This window comes from Leguminivora glycinivorella, chromosome 4, assembly GCF_023078275.1.
Source record: "Leguminivora glycinivorella isolate SPB_JAAS2020 chromosome 4, LegGlyc_1.1, whole genome shotgun sequence".
Classification (NCBI taxonomy): Eukaryota; Metazoa; Arthropoda; class Insecta; order Lepidoptera; family Tortricidae; genus Leguminivora; species Leguminivora glycinivorella.
Genome location: NC_062974.1, coordinates 3,281,003 through 3,303,018, shown reverse-complemented (window position 1 = coordinate 3,303,018; position 22,016 = coordinate 3,281,003). Strand labels below are relative to the sequence as shown.

The following is a 22,016-nucleotide window of genomic DNA, read 5'->3' as shown; positions in this document are numbered from 1 at the left end:
TTTTGGGAATACTGGTGTGAGTAGATAGATAAAAAACCTTTAACACAATTATCAGAAGTGAATACTTACAATCTTTCCTCAAAGCTCTTCGCTCCATCCATTTACCGCAATGATGGCAATGTTTGCCAAAGCAGACCAGATTTGGCTATGAAAAAACATACGTATATATATTATAATCCTTAAAAAATATATGTTTTACTATAATAGAAAGTAATATTGCAAATACTTACAATTTTTGGCATTGTATGACCATTTCAATTTTCAAATAAAACCTTAGACCTATATATAGGGACCCGACATGTTGTTCTATGCCATAGATTTATATATATTAAGCTAGATTGAGTTGTTAAGCCAAAAACTTTTACTAGTCTGACAAGAACGCCTTTCTGCACCGGTGATAAAGTTCAATTTAGTATGGCAAAAAAGTGTGAGCTCAGTCCCTATTGTACCATGTTTAGCGGCCCAAATGTCATTGTCAGTGAGTTCCAAAGACAGGGGACAGCGGAATCACATTTTTTGCCATACTAAATTGAACCTTATTACTGAGACAAAAAGGTGACCGTTTTCGCTATTCTGAACTATCGAAAACGGTCCACATGAGAGGGCATTGTTTGGGCTGGTGTCCCTCTCGCACGTGTGGCCAGTGTTAATGAGCCATAATAGTAGTATTTATATATATATATATATATTACCTGACTTTATAACTTCTTATATTATTTTAGTGTTATATTCAAACTAGGGTTTCGATATATTTCAAAGAATTGGAAAATAATTACAATGTAATTACAATGTAATTATTTTGATGCCAATAAATCAAAGATTTGTATAATTAAAAACGACGTTCACTGAATAATGTTGACATTGTCAGTAAGTGCGAGAGGGACACCAGCCCAAACAATGACCTCTCATGTGGACACACTTTTTGACCTAACTACACAATCTAGTTTAATAATTCTAAATCTATGATGAGTTCAGACGGGATATGTTCTGTAAAAAGTCGTATAAATTAAAATAATTAATTTTGTAAAGCTGAGTTTAGACATGCAAGTTATTGCTGCAAGTTTTGAGACAGAAGTATATGCTACAAAGAGATGCAGATATTTGCCACTCACTCTTACCTATAGTTGCGTCTCAAAACTTGCAGCAATGGCAATAACTTGCTGGTCTAAACTCAGCTTAACGAGAACAACACACGGGCGCGCCATCTGTCCCAGCTGTGGTGCTTTACTCAGGCCACACGCTATAACCATACCGAGCGCATCGATCAGCCGCTTAGTTCCAACGCGCGCCAATAGATGGCGCTAAAGCTATATTGCGAAACGGGACAATGACGTCATCTTTTTCGTGCATGCTGCCCGTAGTAACGAGTTATTACACGTTATCACGTCAAAAATTGTATGCAAATTGACAGTGACAGATCTGTCAGTGTCAGTTTGAACTGTCAGATTGCATACAATTTTTTTTTAAGATTATGAATTTTTAAGGCTGGGCGCAGACGGGCGACGCAACAGTTTTGTCTCCGTCGCTCGGTCTATGGGCTAGTATGAAGGTGCGCACACGGTGCGACGCAACTTTTTTGTCGTAGGGGTCGACGACAGGCCTGCGACGCAACTGTCTCCTTCCCTATGGGTTTCAATGCAAGTGCGCACACGGCGACAAAACAGTCGTCGGTCGGTTGTCAATGTTGCCAGTTATTCGAAAAAAAAGATAATTTTAAATGCAGATTCGCCGAGCAACTTTGTCGCCCGTGTGCGCGGAGCCTAAGGCTGAGCGCAGACGGGCGACGCAACAGTTTTGTCTCCGTCGCTCGGTCTATGGGCTAGTATGAAGGTGCGCACACGGTGCGACGCAACTTTTTTGTCGTAGGGGTCGACGACAGGCCTGCGACGCAACTGTCTCCTTCCCTATGGGTTTCAATGCAAGTGCGCACACGGCGACAAAACAGTCGTCGGTCGGTTGTCAATGTTGCCAGTTATTCGAAAAAAAAGATAATTTTAAATGCAGATTGTTGAAGACGACATTGATATCTGTCTTTTAATTGAAGAAGTAGAGGAAAGACTGATTTTATATGACAAGAATTTAAAAGAATATTCCGACAATATTAAGAAAAAACGATGCCGGGTTGTAAAATCATCAAAACTTTTAAACACTCATTCTGAAGTACCAAAAAATTATTTTAGATAGGCTCTCAATTTCATGAAAAAAGAAAAAGTTGCATCCGAAATATCCAAAGATAATAGAATTAGTCTATGGTAATAGCTTTTTAGTAGTCTGTGGTTACGTCGCTGTCGTTCCCGTGTGCGCACCTCGGAGACTGTCGCAAGGGGTGACGACAGAGACAAAAAAGTCGCCGAGCAACTTTGTCGCCCGTGTGCGCGGAGCCTAAGACTGTCTGTGGGAAGCCTTTGTCTTTACATCAGCCATTCACTGTCCAGCGTTTACATGCAGTTCGCCGCTGGTTGAAAGTTAGGCCGGCAACAGACAGTCTTAAATTTCATAATTTAAAAAAAATCGTAATCATATGAAATCAGATCGAGTGCACGGATTTCATACAATTTCGCAACTGTCCACACAGTCTTATTTTTGACGTGATAACGTCTAATAACTCGTTACTACGGGCAGCATGCACGAAAAAGATGACGTCATTGTCCCGTTCCCCAAGAGAGCGAAAGCGCCATCTATTGGCGCGCGTAGGAACTAAGCGGCTGATCGATGCGCTCGGTATGGTTGTAACGGCGCGGGGTGCGCGCTGCGCGCGAGCGTGTGGCCTGAGTAAAGCACCACAGCTGCGACAGATGGCGCGCCCGTGGTCGTTCGGTGTAGTCGCGCTGTGGTGTAACCACTGTACCTACCTACCTGTTATCACTATCACTACATAGTATAAAACAAAGTCGCTTTCTCTGTCCCTATGTCCCTATGTATGCTTAAATCTTTAAAACTACGCAACGGATTTTGATGCGGTTTTTTTAAATAGATAGAGTGATTGTAGAGGAAGGTTAAGGCAGCGTTCCCACTTAAGCGTCGCGTGTCTCGGGGCGCGCAACGGACGTCTGCGCCACGCCGCCTCAGTGTAATTCAAAAAACGTCTCCTCAGTACATTTTGTATAGAAAGGACGTAAGACGCGCCGCCAGGCGGCGCGGCGCGCGCCACGCCACCTGGGGCGCGTCTTACGTCCTTCCTATACAAAATGTACTGAGGAGACGTTTTTTGAATTACATTCAGGTGGCGTGGCGCGGACGTCCGTTGCGCGCCCCGAGACACGCAACGCTTAAGTGGGAACGCTGGCTTACATGTAGGTATAGTACCCGTGCGAAGCCGGGGCGGGTCGCTAGTAAATTATATAATTAACATTATAATTAATATTGTTTTATTGTTGACAATAAGTGACAAGACGTAAACATGATATATGACAGTCATGACATGACATAATGAATGTTCTCTATGATCAAAGATGAGTTATGTACAATGAGGTTGTAACATTCGTCCGCCCTAAAAGATTTAAATGTCCATTTCTTGGATCAGTCGCCGAGGTGGTTTAATGTTACGATGGCTTCGACGCGGAGCCATGGGTGTCGCTGCTGTGGCCATACCAAACTCATTGTGAAGTGAAACACCTGGGGTAACTTCTGTAACTGGTTCAGTTACAACTCTTTGTCCTGGAGATGCCATTACGGATACGTTAGAGTGGGCTTCTTGTACTGGCGTAGAGGACATGACTGGGACTGGGGCTGTTTGTAATTCTATCTCAGGAGCATTAGGGCTTTCTTCTGGATCAGGAAGACGGGGTCGTATGTGGTCTGCGTGATATCGCTTTTCTACCCCCACTGGCGTATTAATAACATACGAGTATCTATTAGTACGTCGTGAAATTGTAGCAGGCTCCCACCGCGACTGATCCCTGCTTCGCACATAGACAGTGTCACCTGGTCTGTGGTTTGGCGTCTGCTCATTGGAGTTGATATTGGCTTGTATCTGTTTGTATTGTAACAAACGTCTGGCACTTGGTCGGACATTGTCAAGCACACAATGTAGCTGCCTTCCAAACATTAACTGGCTCGGGGATTTGCCAGTGCTGTTATGGGGAGTGATGCGATATGCAAACAGAAAATTTTCCAATCGTTTTTTTAGGGGCTGTGTGCTGGACGACATTCTGGTCTTGAATGTCCTAACGAGGCGTTCAGCCAATCCGTTTGTCCGTGGATGGTAAGGGGATGATTTGATGTGTTTAATACCCTTCATTCCGCAGTAATCCTGGAATTCCTTGGAAATAAATTGGGGACCATTGTCAGATACTAAAAATTGAGGCAGACCAAAGGTAGTAAAAATTGTATCCAGTTCATCACAAAGCTTTTTAGTCATCGGCTTGACCTCAATCCATTTGGAAAAAGCATCTGAGAGAACTAGCCAATATGTGCCTTCAAATGGTCCAGCAAAATCCACATGAATCCTTTCCCAGGCCTGGTCTGGCATAGACCATGAGAAGATTGGCAGGTCTGAAGTATTTGGCCTATTCATCTGGCATTTGTGGCAACTCTTGACATGTGTGTCTATGTCTTCCTCTATATTTTGCCACCAAACATAAAATCGTGCCAATGCTCTCATTGCTGAAATGCCGGGATGTCCAAGATGCAGGTATTTTAATGTCGGTTTTTTCAAAGTTTCGGGAACAATAATGCGGCCTTGCCACATGATTATCTTATTTTCTATTGACAATTCGCCATGCTTCCTAGCATATGGTTTTACATCGTTTGTGTAATGATGCTCACGCCAGCCAGTTTTTATAAAGTCAGATATTTTCTTAAGTGTCTTATCTTTTCGTGTCTCGTCTCGTATGACGCTTTCAGATAACGCGATATCGCTGACGCTATCAGTTTGCAGTCGCGCTACAATTTTATGGACCTTAAGTTCAGATTTAGTAGAAAGTTCTTCCGGATTTGGCATCCTTGATAAATAGTCTGCGATCAGATTATTACATCCTTTTGTATATTGAATGTCGTAATCATAGCTCCCAATTATTAGGGCCCATCTTACTAGACGATTATTTGCGATTTTGGGTAAATTTCGCTCTGAACCTAGAATGTGTATCAGAGGCTTATGATCCGTTACTAATGTAAATTTGGTGCCGCGAAGGTATTGATCAAATTTTCTGATTCCAAAGAATATTGCGAGCGCTTCGCGGTCAATGACAGAATACTTAGACTCTGCCGGTCGAAGTTTTCGCGATGCGAAAGCAATAGGCTGCTCAATATTATTCCTTTTGTGAAAAAGGACTGCTCCTACTCCCTTCTCTGAAGCATCACAGGCTAGATATAGTGGGGATTTATCATTGAAAGCCACAAGTGGTTTAGAACGTACAATCAATAACTTAGCGCGGTCAAAAGCCTCAGATTCTCTCTTAGACCATTGCCATTTTATTCTGTTTCCCGTAAGTGCATGAAGGTCGGCGCAGACGCTGTGTAAGTGTGGTATAAACCGCTCATAAAAGTTGACCAATCCAAGGAAGGATCGTAGTTCCTTGGCGTTAGTTGGTGGGGCGGCTTTGGTGATAGCTTCGATCTTTGATTTCGTAGGGCGTACTCCATTTTTGTCAATTGTGTGTCCAAGATATTCGACCTCTGGTTGTAAAAAGGTACATTTCTTTAAATTCACTTTCAATCCAGCTTGTTCTAGTCTTTCAAAAACCGTACGTAATGTTTCAAGGTGTTCTTTGTCATTTTTCCCTGTAACTGCAATGTCGTCAAAATAGACTGCTACATTTGGCATTCCCTCAAGAAGCTTTTCAAGATAATGTTGGAATATTGACGGGGCCGTTGATTACGTTGATATGCCAGAGGGCATTCGGTTGTAGACATAGTATCCTTTATGTGTCGATATTGTCAGGAACTGTTTAGAATCAGACTCGATTTCAAATTGTAAATATGCATCCTTTAGATCAATTTTCGAAAATTTTTCGCCTTCCGCTAGATTCTGACGAAGTTGATCAAATAAAGGAATGGGGTGAGCGTGTGTTATTAGAACCGGATTCAGCGTACTACGGAAGTAACCGCAGATTCTAATCTGGCCATTGGGTTTCACTACGTTAACAGTCGGTGTTGCCCACTGAATTGGTGTTATGTTTGGGTCTACTTTGGTTATGATTCCTTCTTCAACCAAACGATCTAGTTCAAGTTCAATATTTTTCTTCATTGAAAATTTAATCGATCTGGCCGGAATGTGTTTTGGTTGTGCATTGGGCTTGACATGTATGTTTACCTGATAATTTTTAACTTTCCCAAGTTTGCCGTCGAAAAGAGTAGAGTGTTTGTCCAACATTTGTTTAAGTGTTATGGATTCCTGTCGAGTTTTCTTAATGGAATAGACTGGTGTAGGAAAGTCCATCTGGAACATCTCGCTCCACTGTAGGCCAAACAACATAGGGTCAGCTGACTTCATTACAACAACAGGAAGTATTTTTTCCTCGTCTTCAATTCGTACGGTAACGTTTGTTAGACCCTTCGCTTTAAGTCTTGTATTTCCATATGCTCGCAACCCTGGAGCTTTCATAAGCGGAGGTGCTCCGATACGTGCCCAGAATCGAGTACTGATAATTGAATATAGTGAACCAGGGTCCCAGTCCATCGTGCAGGGGGTTTCGTTAATGAAAACGTCAATTTTCTTACTGTCCTTACTTTTCTTTTTGTTTATTTGACATACGACGTCGGTTTCGTCTCCGCTGTCATCTGAGATCTGAGTCTGAAGATTGTGATGAACTGTCCTCGTCGTGTTTAAGTTTATGCAACTTGTTTTTCTTGGTATATGTTCCATGTTTGAAATGACGGTTAGGTAAGCATGCTTTGCCTGACTTGATGCAGCAGTCCTCAAAATGGCCTGGTGTATTGCACCGCTTGCATGTATGTGCTTTGGCAGCACAATGGTTAAGGGAGTGTCTTTCAGGTTCACCGCATCTTAAACATTGATGGGTTTGTAATTTGCGCGGTGACATGTTATGGTCCGGTTGATGGTGTTTTTTAATCTTATTGACTTTGACGTGTATATCTGCATCACTTTCTGCTCTTTCCCGCGACTGTGCAACGCTAAAAATTTGAGCGAAAGTCACTTCTTTCAGTCTACCGTCTTGAGTTTCTTGCAGGTCCGGCCATTTTTGTTTTAGGTCTATCTGTAGTTGTTCGTGGTTAAGCCCGGTTGCAAATCGGTCACGTAGTTGTCTTTCTAATATGTCATCGCTATAACCACAGAATATATAATAGTACAAGTACAGAAGGCCCACTGCTTTGATGTTCACGACTTGCCGCCTTTATAAATGCCTACAACATTCTTACAAAGAAACGAGCCGCACGTGCGCGGCGTCCGGCGATAGGGTTGCCTATGGATTAAAACGAATTAATACTCAGATAAAATGTTACACTATAATATTCAGGTCTTGGGTACTTTCTAGGTAATATATATTGTATTTAATACATTTTTGTTTAAATTCCAACATCACAAGACTTATCGAACCTTTCCGGGGGACTTAATCAATAGTAGATCTGTGTAAAAATGTCCATGGTATATATATTATTCATGACATTCATTTAACTAAACATAATTAGCCATTACACACGCGGACACTAACCTTAAAAAACTCGCGACGTAAATTAACAATAGAAAGTGCGAACGTGCGTTCCGTGAGAATGCGCGCCACCCCTGATTAGGCCGCGAACTCGCGGCCGCCAGCATGTACTTGTAGCGCGGCGATAGAATCGCGGAGTGAGCCGCCCCTGCTATAACCACAATCTTTACTTATCTCTTTCAGCCTGTTGGCGTAATGTTCCATAGATTCTTTTTCTTTTCTTATACAGTTCCAAAAATCCGTTAATGCTCTGTATCTAGTGCGTTTGATCCTGAATAGGTCGAGTAGTTTGTTTTTAATATCTGCGTATGTACTGCTTTCGAAATGTGGTGTAAGGGCAACTTTTATTTCGTGAAAAGTTTCCGGTGAGAGACAGCTGAATAAAAGTTCCTTCTGTATAACTCGTGCGTCCTCACCCCAAAGTTTGCATTTCGTTTCGAAATAGTCAATAAAATTTTCAACTGCGGTGTCTTCCGGGTTGAATTTGTCGCTTTTAAATCCGTTGTAAACATTGTTCTTGTTACCGTTAGTGTTCGAAGAGCTGGTAGACTCCGTTCCGTTTGTCGTTGGTGTGGGAGTTCTGGCTGCTGCGTCTTGCTGTTGTGTCAGCAGTAATTGTAATATGTCTGAGATTTGTTTTTGTTGTGTAGCTTGCAGTGCAAGGAATTTGTCAAATTGTTCGCTGTTCATTTTCTGACGATTTTTAAATTCTCGTCGCCACTGTTATAAATTATATAATTAACATTATAATTAATATTGTTTTATTGTTGACAATAAGTGACAAGACGTAAACATGATATATGACAGTCATGACATGACATAATGAATGTTCTCTATGATCAAAGATGAGTTATGTACAATGAGGTTGTAACACTACCTCTATTAAATACATGTATATAACATTAAATAATCATCATAATATTTACTTATATACATAACTACTAAATACCATTAATACTATAATATCTATTTTCTTGCCTCTAAGCAACGAAAGCATTAACAGAAATATATTTTTTCGTAGAAAAATACAAGAAGGAGAGACGTTGGACGAGTATGTGAATACATTAAGAACCCTAAGTGCCGATTGTAACTTTGGGTCATTGAGAGACAGTCTAATAAAAGACCAAATAATTAGAGGAATCAAGAAGAAAAATGTAGTAGAACGTCTACTCAAAGAATCTGATCTAGATTTACCAAAATGCATAAAAATTTGCAAAACTTATGATTACACAGAAAAACAAATTAAAGAATTTGACATTGAAGAACAAGCAGTAAGTGTAGTAAAGAAGGAAAATTATAGTTATAGATCTAAAGAAAAGAAATATACATCAAGAAATGACAAGGATCAATCCGAGGAGGCAGGTCCAAGCGGATATCAGCGGGCACAACCTAGTACTACTCGACCTCCATGCCACAGATGCGGCTATAAGCATGGTTTTAAGTGTCCGGCATTCAATCAAGTGTGTAAAAAGTGCAACAAATTTGGACATTATGGAAAAATGTGTAGGAATGTAAAAAATGTGAATGTAGTGGATATGTCATCAGACGATAGTGACATTGTGTTAGGCATGGTGCAAAAAAATACAGTACAAAAGAAGGAAGATTATGAGGCTATTCAAATACATGGTCATATTATTGACTTTAAGTTGGACACTGGTGCGGACTGCAATGTACTTCCATTGAGACATGTTATAAAACTTGGACTAGAAAAGGATATTGAAAAAATTGATAATAACTTGTACAATTATGAAGGAAGTCCACTGAACTGTGTTGGTAAAATTAAATTAAAGGGGCAATTTGTGAATAATAAACGGGTACAGTTGAAGTTCCATGTTATCGAATCTAATCGCCCAATTTTGCCTGTACTAGGTCGTAATTTCATATTTAAAGAAGGACTAATGGAAAGAAAATATCTAAATTGTATAAAAGACTGTAGTAATGTGACAGAAAAATATAAAGAACTATTTGATGACCGAATTGTGGGCACTTTAAGTGGTCCAGATTATAAAATAAAATTAAAAGAAAATACTCAAGGGAAAGTCGAAGCCTGTAGGAAGGTACCTATATCATTGCATCAAAGCTTAAAAAGGGAATTAGACAAAATGGAAAAACTTCAGGTTATTTCTAAAATAACGGACCCAACTGAATTTGTCAGCAATATAGTCATAGTCAAAAAACCAAACGGTAAAATTAGAATTTGCTTAGATCCGGCTAATTTAAATAGCAGAATAATGCGGGAACATTTTAAATTGCCCACATTTGAGGAAGTCTCCAGCAGAATGGCAGGCGCGAAAATATTTAGTAAGCTTGATGCTTCCACAGCATTTTTTCAAATTAAACTGGATCAAGACAGTGCCAAGCTATGTACATTCTCCACACCATTTGGTAGATATTATTTTAAACGCCTGCCGTATGGTCTTTGCTCAGCGCCTGAAGTTTTTCACCGTAGATATAAAGAAATTTTTCATGATATAGATGGCTGTGAAGTCTTTGTTGATGACCTTGTAGTATATGGTAAAAATCAAGTAGAACATGATGAACGCCTGTTAAAGGTGTTACAAATGGCAAAAGAAAATGGGGTAAAGTTTAATTTAAGCAAATGTGTATTTGGAAAGTCAGAAGTAGAGTACTTAGGACACCTATTGACCAAAGATGGTATTAAACCTGATCCGACGAAAATAGAGTCTATAATTAAAATGGAAAAACCACAGAATGTAAAAGAATTGCAGCGCTTGTTGGGCATGATCACATATGTGGCCAAGTTTATACCATCTTTGTCACAAGTTTGTAGTCCTCTAAGAAATTTAATTAAAAAAGATGTTGAATGGGTGTGGTCAAAACAACATGATGATTCATTTGGTGAACTTAAAAAAATATTAGTCTCTGATCCAGTTCTCCAATATTATGATGTAAGTAAACCAGTAAAATTGTCAGTAGACGCCTCAAAAGATGCCCTTGGAGCAGTATTATTACAAAATGACTTGCCTGTGGCTTATGCCTCTAAATCCATGACCAGTACACAAAAATTATATGCTCAAATTGAAAAAGAGCTCTTAGCTATTTTATTTGGGTGTTCTCGCTATCATCAATACATTTATGGTAAACAAATTGAAGTAGAGACTGATCATAAACCACTAGAGTCCATTTTCAAGAAACCGATTTGTGATATACCATTAAGATTACAACGGATGCGTTTACACTTGCAGAAATATGATATAATAGTAAAATACAAACCTGGAAAAGACCTCTTGATAGCTGATGCATTATCTAGACATAATCTCAAAACAAATGATAATCTTCTAGAACAGGAAATTGAGGCTCAAGTTAGTATGGTTGTTAGTATGTTACCAGTAACAGATAGGAAATTGCAAATTTTTAAGGATGAGACAAATAAAGACAGAGATTTACAACAAATAAAATATTATATTTTGAATGGATGGCCAAATATTAAAGATATTCCTAATAATTTGAGACCGTATTTTACATTTAGTGAAGAACTTTATGTGTGTGATGAGCTTATTTTCAAAAATAAATGTATTGTTGTTCCACAGTCCTTGAGATCAGATATGTTAGAACGTATTCATTACAACCACATGGGATTAGAGAAGTGTAAGTCTAGGGCAAGGTCATGCATGTTTTGGCCATTCATGTCAAGAGATATTGAAAACAAAGTCTTGAATTGTGATACATGTGATAGATTTAAAAAAAATAACACAAAAGAACCTATGCAAATTAGGGAAATGCCAGATAAACCATGGTGGCATTTGGGTACAGATGTATTTCACTATAAAGGCAAAAACTTTATAATTGTTGTAGATTATTATAGTAAATACTTTGAGGTATCAGAATTGAATGATTTAAGACCAGAAACTACAATAGACGCATTAAAAGCTATTTTTAGTAGATTTGGGATCCCTGAATATTTGTATAGTGATGGGGCTACTAACTATACTAGTATTAAATTTAAAGAATTTGCTAAAAGTTGGGGATTTGTACATAAAACAAGTAGTCCTACCTATGCCCAGTCTAATGGATTAGCTGAGAGATATATACAAATAACGAAGAATCTTTTTAAAAAAGCTGACTATGAAGGCAAAGATAAATACTTAAGTTTGTTAGAATATAGGAACACCCCAATATCAAAGGAATTTAATTATAATACACCTTCAGAATTGTTAATGGGTAGAAACATTAAAGGTTTGTTACCTAGTATTGAGAAACCTAGTAAAGAAAACTCTGATGTGCAAAAAATATTGTATGATAATGCGTGGAAACAAAAACAGTATTTTGATAAAGGAGCAAAAAACTTGTCAAAACTAAAGGCTGGTCAAAAGGTAGTACTAATTAATAATAATAAACCTAACAGCTATGCTGAGGTAGTAAGAAATGATTGTAGGCCCAACTCTTTTCAAATTAAAACAGAAACTGGACAAAACTTGTGTAGAAACAGAAGGTACTTAATAAATTGTAAAAATCAGAAGGATATGAAAACTCTAACAGATAACTCAATAGAGTATAGTAATGATGAGGAAACTATGTCAATATTAGAAGGGAATAGAAGTAATATTGTTGATATCACAGATGATAGCCATGTTTCACAACAGTATAAAGACATTGTTGATGTACAACACAACACAGAAGAAAAAGACAATGATCAAAGCATTATTAATGAAAACAACAACTATGTTACACGAACTAGAACGGGTAGACTTGTCAAGAAGCCTGGCTATCTCTCTGATTATCATACTGAAGCAATTTAAATTTTTGTTTTATTTTATGTATGTGTTATAGTTAGCTATGTTGATTGTAATACAAATCTATGCTGCCTAATGGGCATAACTTTATTGTTTGAAAAGAAAGGGGATGTAAGAGGGATATCATAGATAGAACATGGCAACACCAGAGCTGAAGATGGCGACTTGTGTGTTAACTAGTTACTGTGAAATAAGTCTATAAAATAAACAATAATTCAACATAAAACATCTTCTTATTTACAATATCTATCACACTAAACATAAATAATAAACACAAATACTTATATAAAAACATCCACTTTTAGCACGTTCTTCTTCGTTATCAGACATTATGATTGACTTACGGTTTCCGTAAGTTGTTATGGAAATTCACCAGAAGAAAGCTGCGGTAATTGTCCAAACGTCGGGTCACCAGTGTGGGTGATGTAGCGGGGTTCTTTCTTCAATCAAACCACAAAATGTTCTCTCTAAAAAGTCTATTTGAACAGAAAATGTCACACGTAAACAACACAGCACAATAGATAATTCAGAACGTGATAAACAATCAATTCGCGTAAGTGTGGATCGGGCGCCGGTGAGGCGCAGAGCAGCGTGGAGTCGGCGTCGCGGCTGGGTTGATACTGTCGTGTCGGCCGGCGCGAGCGCGGGGCCTCTCGCCGCTGCGTCACCTGATCGGATGACGGATTTCCCCGCCCGCCGCGCCCACGCGGCGGACGAAGGAGATTCAATAGAGTAGCTAGGATAATGTTTTAATATTGTAAGTACAGATATAGTTTATGATTTAAGTATTGATATTGATTTTAGTAAGTTTATTTATGTTAATATTGCATGTGAATTTTTAATGTAAAAGTGGATGTTTTTATATAAGTATTTGTGTTTATTATTTATGTTTAGTGTGATAGATATTATAGTATTAATGGTATTTAGTAGTTATGTAGTAGGTATGTATATAAGTAAATATTATGATGATTATTTAATGTTATATACATACATGTATTTAATTATTATACATATATACATGTATTTAATTATTAAGACACCACGAGTATTTTTTGACTCAATTAAACACCGTTGCATACAATACTTTTTCTACGACCGCGCACTTAGTTTTTAATAGTATTCTACAATAACTTTCGTGAAATTCGCACTGTTTCCTGTATTTTGCCTTGTCGTCGGCCTCCCCTCTGTTCCTGCCTCACCCTGTCGCTCGCGCTCCCCCGCCGCCGCCCGCCCCCGGAGGCGCCCCGCGGCCCTCTATATCTCTTAAAGGCTTCCTAACAATGCTTTAAGAGCTATATCGTATGCGTGGGTGCGCGGGGCGCGGGGCGGGGCCGGGCATCTTTTATGTAGGGGTTTAAAGATTTATGCACGACACTGTAAATCAGGTAAATGGCGAATAACACTACGAGAGTAGAAAAAATAAAAAGAAAATTGAAGCGCGGAGGTGGCGGGGGGGCGACATCTATTGGCGCGCGTAAGAACTAAGCGGCTGATCGATGCGCTCGGTATGGTTGTAACGGCGCGGGGTGCGCGCTGCGCGCGAGCGTGTGGCCTGAGTAAAGCACCGCAGCTGCGACAGATGGCGCGCCCGTGGTCGTTCGGTGTTGTTCTCGTTACAAATTTAATTATTTTAATTTATACGACTTTTTGACAGAACATATCCCGTCTGAACTCATCATAGATTTAGAATTATTAAACTAGATTGTGTAGTTAGGTCAAAAAGTGTTTCCACGTGTGTTAAGTTCGAAACGAGTGGCGATAAATTAAAACACGACCTATGAATTTCCTTTTCGCACGTGTATCGTACTTCGGAGGGCAATCTGTACTGAAAAACGTCGTTCGATACACGTGCGAAAAGGAAATTCGTAACTCGTGTCGGTTTACCTACATATAGAACACGTTTAAATAAGGATGTTTTGTTATATAAACTTTTTCTTTTCCATTAATATTTACTGAGATATTAGGGTTCTAAGATTAGTAAATGGCACTAGCACTTTAATAAAATTTACGCGTGTCTCGCAAACGGTCTAGGATACAAAATGACAGGTTCGTTAGGTATCTTCAAACGGCCGAAGGCCAAACTGCACAGAATAGGAGCCCCGCGTAAGCGGTGCTCCGTCGATATCGCTTTCTGTCTCTGGCGCCTTAGTAATGCTACGGGAAAATTTTGCAACTTTGCACCACTCTAACTCCTAAATTAGTAGTTTTAAAAAAACTTTAATTTATAAAAGATGCTTATTTTAATGCATTCTTTCAAATAAGAACAAAAAAAAACGTGAAAAAAGTCCCAGAATCGGGCCCCTTTTGCTATACTCTGACCGCCCCTGTCTATACTACTGTAATGTTTGACGTTATCACGTTAAACTACCGTCCGTAAACCGACTTTACAGACAACCAATTTTTTTAAGATTATGATTTTTTCAGATTGATCTGACAGATTGCGAATAATCTGAATTTTAAGAATGTGTGGCAAGCAAAGAATATAAAACTAGGAACATACTACGCGGACGTCCGTCGTCGCGCGACCGCGGACGGGGATCTGGACAATGAATATACACTGAAGCTAGGAACATATTACATACTGCGCGGACGTCCGTCGTAAATCGACCGCGACCGCGACCGATCAGTGTGCACGGAACAAAACATCCAGCGAGCCAGATTTCGATCGGACGTCCATGCGCTCAAGGCCACGTCCACGTCCGTCGACCGATAGTTTGCACGGTTATGTGTAATTTCATTGTCCAGATTCCCGTCCGCGGTCGATTTACGACGGACGTCCGCGTAGTATGTTCCTATCTTTAACCGTGCAAACTATCGGTCGACGGTCGTGGACATGGCCTTGAGGACGTCCGTCGTAAATCGACCGTGGACGGGGATCTGGACAATGAATATACACGTAACCGTGCAAACTGGCTCGCTGAAATCTGGCTCGCTGGATGTTTTGTTCCGTGCACACTGATCGGTCGCGGTCGCGGTCGATTTACGACGGACGTCCGCGTAGTATGTTCCTAGCTTAATACTCACTAGGAGAAGAACGCCAACTCCATACAAAAAAATGCCCCCTTCCAATCACACACACGCTTACACACCTTCATACTGATTACTTCATACTCATAGTGATTCAATGCTCTTTAAATATAAGTAAGTGCATATTTTATCGATAATCGAATCGACAAAGTAATATCGCTAGCAAAACAAGAACCTAGTGACCACCTACCAAAAAGAGAAATAACTAGCATATATCCATCCCTTTTCAATAAATTATCTAATTCATAAGGAAGTCAAGGATGAGTATACGCTTTTCACAAGCTTTGTTATTAGGGAGGCTTGAGATTATCTATGTATCTATGGTATATCCCCTACTTGGTGTTACCATACGTAATAAAATAAATACAAAGGAGTAGCAGTAGTAGCAGTAGCACAGAGAATCAGTTTCAGTCATCACTGTCATCAGTAATTTTTTGTTTAATTCACGGAAGTTCCTAACTATAAATAATTGTTTGTTTTACATATACGTGATTGAACTTTTCTCCACGATGCCAACCCAGATGTAAGTATTATTTTTGCTCATAAAACATAACTCATGTTTATTTTATGTATGGGTAAATACAATAAAATCAGAGAGACATTAAAGTGCCTACTACTTAATCAAAATGGCACCTTAAGTAGTAGTTTGCTGTTTCTTTTCACTACAAGAAAATAATTTTCATAGGTAGGTATTAACGTGAGTAGCATTATATTTATATAAATATAATGCTGTATATGATACGACTCTCAATTATTTCCAACTGGACTACAGAATTTCTTCAGACACCCTCATGTAGGAATACAGCGCACCTTAACTGACGCAACTCAATAAAAATTTAAGAGTTAGGTCATTAGGTCACTTTCGTTCTAAACATTCGATATATTAGATTTATCCTGTTTCATGACATTATATAAACTAAATAAAAAAAGCGCTGGTGGCCTAGCGGTAAGAGCCTGCGACTTTCGATCCGGAGGTCGCGGGTTCGAACCCGGCTCGTACCCATGAGTTTTTCTGAACTTATGTGCGAAATGTCATTTGATATTTGCCAGTCGCTTTTCGGTGAAGGAAAACATCGTGAGGAAACCGGACTAATTCCAATAAAGGCCTAGTTACACTTCGGGTTGGAAGGTCAGATGGCAGTCGCTTTCGTAAAAACTAGTGCCTACGCCAAATCTGGGGATTAGTTGTCAAAGCGGACCCCAGGCTCCCATGAGCCGTGGCAAATACCGGCATAATGCAAGGAGGATGATGATGACATTATATAAACTTCTAAAGAAGGTAAACACCCTTTTACCCTTTGTTCCTTAGTTCCTGGGTACCCCACCCATACATTGTTCCTTGTATTAGCGGTGTCAGTTTACAGGTTATACATTGTATAATTCCACAAAAAGGCCTTATTGATGAAGGCGCAAAAAACATGTAATATTCAAGATTGGTAACAAATGTAACAATTAGCTAAAAAAAAAACAGTCTAACACAGATTAAAGATTTAAGACTTTAAGATTTAAAGATTTTTATTGAACATAAAAAGCATACATACTTACACAAAATCAACAAGATCGTAAGCAGCTGCATTAGTGTAAAACTGTGTTGCAGCTAGTAATGTAGAAGTTGCAGAACATTCCCAAAAAGCGGGATATTATATTGAATAATGTGCATGTAGAGTTGAAGTTGCACTACTATGTGTATAACAAGTAGAATAGAAGCTTTTAATAATAGACATGTCTCCCAATATGATTTTTTATTTGCTTTTCCTACAGGTCTATGAAACAACATCAGCGTGGTCAAACACTGGTTCTATCCTATGGAGTTGTTACTCAGGGGATTCAGGGGAGTCTTGACGAAGTGACAACCGAACCCTTAATTGCACATGATTTGGTTTTGGTTAAATTTACATTTAATCATATTAAAGAAGCCGAAACGTTTAAACTTGCAACTAAAATACATGTAAAAAAAATCGCTAGCGCCAAATCATCCATTATTAAAATGAATTTAACTTATGGAGAGTTTACAGAACAGTTCATTTGCCCAGAAAGTTGGTCTATGATACCATTGGGATCAAAGGTACGAGATTATCATATAAATGATTCATTGATTTCTAATTTTGAAGCAAAAATAACTGTGAATGAAACTAAGGTTGTACCAGTACAAAAACAAATACTTTTTGAAGATGAGGATCTCATTGATTTTCACCTCTGTGCACCAGATGGTCGTGTTGGAATTCAAAAGGCATTTCTGGGTTTACATAGCGAAGCTTTCATGATGATGCTCAAACGCGAATGGAAAGAAACACTAGAAGGTAAAATTGGTATTGAAGGAGTCACCAAGCAGACTCTTCAAGATCTGAAGCAATACATTTATTTGGGCACGTTACCCGATGAGGGCTTAGAGCCACTTCTGGTCATTGCTACACGCTACATGATGGACGAATTAAAGGTCGAGTGCACTGCGAAGTTGGTGAAAACTATCACACCTGAGAAACTGGACGATTTGGTTGAATTTGCATGCCTAAATAATTTGCCTGATTTAATGAGAGCCGTCCTGTTTGAAAGTACAGATAAGACCATACAAGGTCTGTATGATTTAAAAATGAACAAGGAGGAAGCCAAACCTGAAGAGAACTGATTTATTTTATACTTTCTTCATAATTCATTCATTTATTCGTAATTAATTTTTCTCTATCTGTATCTGTAATGAAGATAGTAGGTGAGTTGCTCCCTATTTCATAAAAAAAATGTATGTTAATTTCTTTTATGTGTAATCTCATTTTCATATTTTAATATTAATGTAAAAGTATTTTCAGAAAAATAAACAATCTTAAAGTATTGGTTTTGTGTATTTTGTATGCAATTAAATGATAATTACCAAGTTCACTATTTTGGGCCTTTTAACCTCTCGTGTGCGCATGCGTCAAAAAATCTTGGGTTCCAACCTCGGCTATGCCATGTAGAGCAAAAAATTTTTACGCACGGACCCGGGCCTGCGCATGCGACGGGTAAAGGCGGACGGAAAAGTTGCACCATTATGATTTAGAACGTTATCGAATCCCCAAAATTTGTGACAAGAAACGTATAATATAATAAAAAAAAGATTATTTTAATTCACTAAAAATCAGGCGAAAATAGTATCAGGACTTTTGTTTTAAATTCGACTACTTTAATTTATGACCTTTATAACACATTAAGAAACCACCTATTTTTTGTGAATGATACTTTGTAGTAGCAAAAAGCGGAGTAATTAAATTAGTTATGACAAAAGCAATAAAAGGACAAGTGAAGTTATGGTTGTTTTGTATCTACATTATGTGTTGAAACACTATTTCTGCTGAAACCACCCTAAAAACAAAACGGAAGTTCAGTATTTTACTAGCTCGGAATAACATTCAGGGCAAAAATTATATCAGCAAAAAAATTGGAACAGACTTTTCGTTAAGATCAAAATAAAGAAGAATAAAAAATAATCCACCTTTAAATGCACGCCAAGAAGCGCTAAAACCTGTACTGAAAGAAGTATTTTCATATTTTTCATTTACCTACAAACTCTACTATTGACGATGTCATTTTCTGCATTATTTCAAAAGTTAGTTATTCATTCGTATTTTCATTACATCGCGGTATAATAATATATTTCACCACCTTTACTATCGCTTAAATAGCTCAGTTATAGTAGCGTAAGACGATGGGCGCGCTCCTGACCTGACGTCGTGGGTTCGATCCTCGGCAGTGGAAATCTTTTATTTCTTGTTATTATTTTTTTATCTTTTATACCCCTATCAAACCTCTTTTTAAATATTGTTTTTTTAGTATCAGATTTACAACCCATTTCATTGAAATTTTGTTAGACACATGTAATGCAATAAGTTTAAAAATTGTCTTTCAGTATTAGTATTGATTGAAGGTAACCTAAGGTTCAACATCGTTCCTACTAACCGCAATACTCTGTCTTAGCTAACCATCGACCATTACAAATGTACAGTGACAGTTGTCCGGTATGACTCATAGATTTATATATTATTAAGCTAGATTGAGTTGTTAGGCCAAAAAGTGTGTCCACATGAGAGGGTAAAGTTGGGGCTGGTGTCCCTCTCGCACTTATTGCCACTGTCAAAATTATTTGAATGACGTCATCACTGTCATTATTTGGGGATACCAGTCAATATTCAAAGTTACTACCAAATCTACTAATACCTAATTAAAGGTTTTTTTAATTGCGCAAATCTTTGGTTTTATGGCTTCATAATAATGACTTACCAATTCGTTACAAGGTATTAATATCCTTGCCTCGATATAATACAAAAATAATTTAAGAAGTTTATAAACTTAGTTATCATACAGGTAAAAATACTACTACTATAGTAATCTCTTTAACACTGGTCACACGTGCGAGAGGGACACCAGCCCCAACTTTGACCCTCTCATGTGGACACACTTTTACTAGTCTGATAAGAACGCCTTTCTGCACCGGTGATAAAGTTCAATTTAGTATGGCAAAAAAAGTGTGAGCTCAGTCCCTATTGAAAATCCATGGTATGACTCAATGAAAAATTGGCTAAATAGTAATCAGAAAACAAGCAAAAAGGGTAGAATATATTTCTATAAGTTATTTCTTTGGATTACATTACAAAATGAATGTATTATACATTATAATACTCGTTGTAATTGTATAGATTTAAATAAATAATTTTATTAGTTCAAATTAATGACCGTCAAGGAACAAAAACTATTGAGTCGCTATTAGACCGTTTTCACATTATCCGATCCGATAACGGATGTCGGAAGGATATCAATAGAAGAATCCAAGATTCCGCCTGTAATGTATCGGTCCGACATCTGATATCGGATCGGATAATGTGAAAACGCACTTAGGTCTACATTTTACGCCGTGTCTTGCGTGGGCGACTATCGCGCGACCGTCGCGCGACCGTCGCCATCGCGTCTCATACTTCCATATCGATAAGGTTTGATTTCGTATGCGTCACATCGCCGTCGCGCGACCATCGCGCGACCGTCGCCCACGCAAGCCACGGCGTTACACTTTTTAAAACCAAGATTAATTAGAGTCAGTTGTATGGTCGGTATGTAGTGTAAATAAAAAGTCGAAAAGTCGTAGGTCCTTTCTATACTTTTTGCTTTGTATTTTATATTTCAATAGGTAGGCTTTTGTACCCATATTACAGTACTTTCAATATGTGCTATCCTATAATTAAATTTGAACACTCGCGTAGACACTTCTAATATTATTTGAATGGATTTACCAACATTAAATCTCCTTTTGAAAATAAATTTTAAAGAATATCCCACTATCAGATCAGAGCCACTGGTATTTAATTTAAAACAAATGCCTATAATAAATAAATCCGATTACCCCTTTGGGTTGTCTGCTGTCGAATTTAATTATTTTCATAGAAAATATTTTAATTTGTATCTTTCCAGCTCGAGATTCTTGGAAGCCCTGTAAATTTTTCTTTGTGACAACAAGATATGACCTTTATTTCAGGAAATTTACACATACAAACATTACATACATTTATTGTAATAAACGGAGTACAAGTGACCAAGATAAAGATGATACAGTAGGGTATTTTTAAAGTTTATGTAATGAAGAAGTAAAATTACGGCCTTTTTAGGTATTTCTATTTATGGAATAAATTGGAAATATCTAATACATACATACTTATTATATATTGGTAGCGGCTCCATTCATTCAATATTCGTTCGCAATTCATTTTGACATATAAGCCTCCCCACAGACGAGTCTTAATTTTCATAATCTTAAAAAAAACTTGTATGCAATCTGACAGTTCAAACTGACACTGACAAGACACTGACAGATTTGAACTGTCAGATTGCATACAAGTTTTTTTTAAGATTATGAATTTTTAAGACTGTCTGTGGGGAGCCAATGTCATTTGAGCATATTATGACAAAAGGTATTTTGATAAAGAGTTTTTAGTGTGTCGCAGTTCCATTTGCAATTTTGATACCTAGATCTTTATACACTAAGTTGGTTATGATATGAACGATTTTTTTCCTAAGCAGATAAGAAGTTAACGTTATTAGCATCAACAAGAATGTTATAAATGCAATTTAGACCCAGATTTTTAAAACATTTTTGTTATGAATTGTGCGTCCTTGTATTTAATGTCATTGCAGTAGCTTGTACTCATTAACTTATAATATAAATAAAACAGTAAAAAAATGAATTAAAAATGCTGTAATATCTACGTATGCGACGACTGAGATTTGAACTCGTGACTTGTGGCTTGTAAGTCTAACGATAATCGCCGGGGTTATACCTGGCCGTGACATATGGGTCGAGATTAGACTTTGCATAGCTTTCGCGTGTTTGTAACAAGCGTTGCTTCAACGATTCTGAAGAATGGAAAAATACATTTCACAAGATGACGGAGATCTGTCAAATGGTAGAATAGAAAAACGTGAGATAGATGTATGTACTGACAAGTATATACTCTTTTCGACGACTGTCAAATCGCATGCTTAAAATAAATATGTAATTTTTTTAATTACTTTGGACTTTATTATCGGTGGGAAACGTCTGTTTTTAATCTACCTAAAATATTACTTATGTAGAAACAGGCATGTAATGAGGAGGAACACTCAAAGG

At 38.0% G+C, this 22,016-nt stretch overlaps 1 protein-coding gene across 1 annotated transcript; it reads left to right on the top strand.

Annotated features, from left to right (window-relative positions):
* Positions 1-15,792: 15,792 nt before the first annotated feature.
* On the top strand, positions 15,793-18,435 carry LOC125225671. Its single transcript, XM_048129484.1, has 2 exons — positions 15,793-15,914; positions 17,153-18,435. Exons 1-2 carry the CDS (start codon positions 15,901-15,903, stop codon positions 18,015-18,017), a joined length of 879 nt encoding a protein of 292 aa, XP_047985441.1. The 5' UTR covers positions 15,793-15,900; the 3' UTR covers positions 18,018-18,435.
* The last annotated feature ends 3,581 nt before the right edge of the window (positions 18,436-22,016 follow it).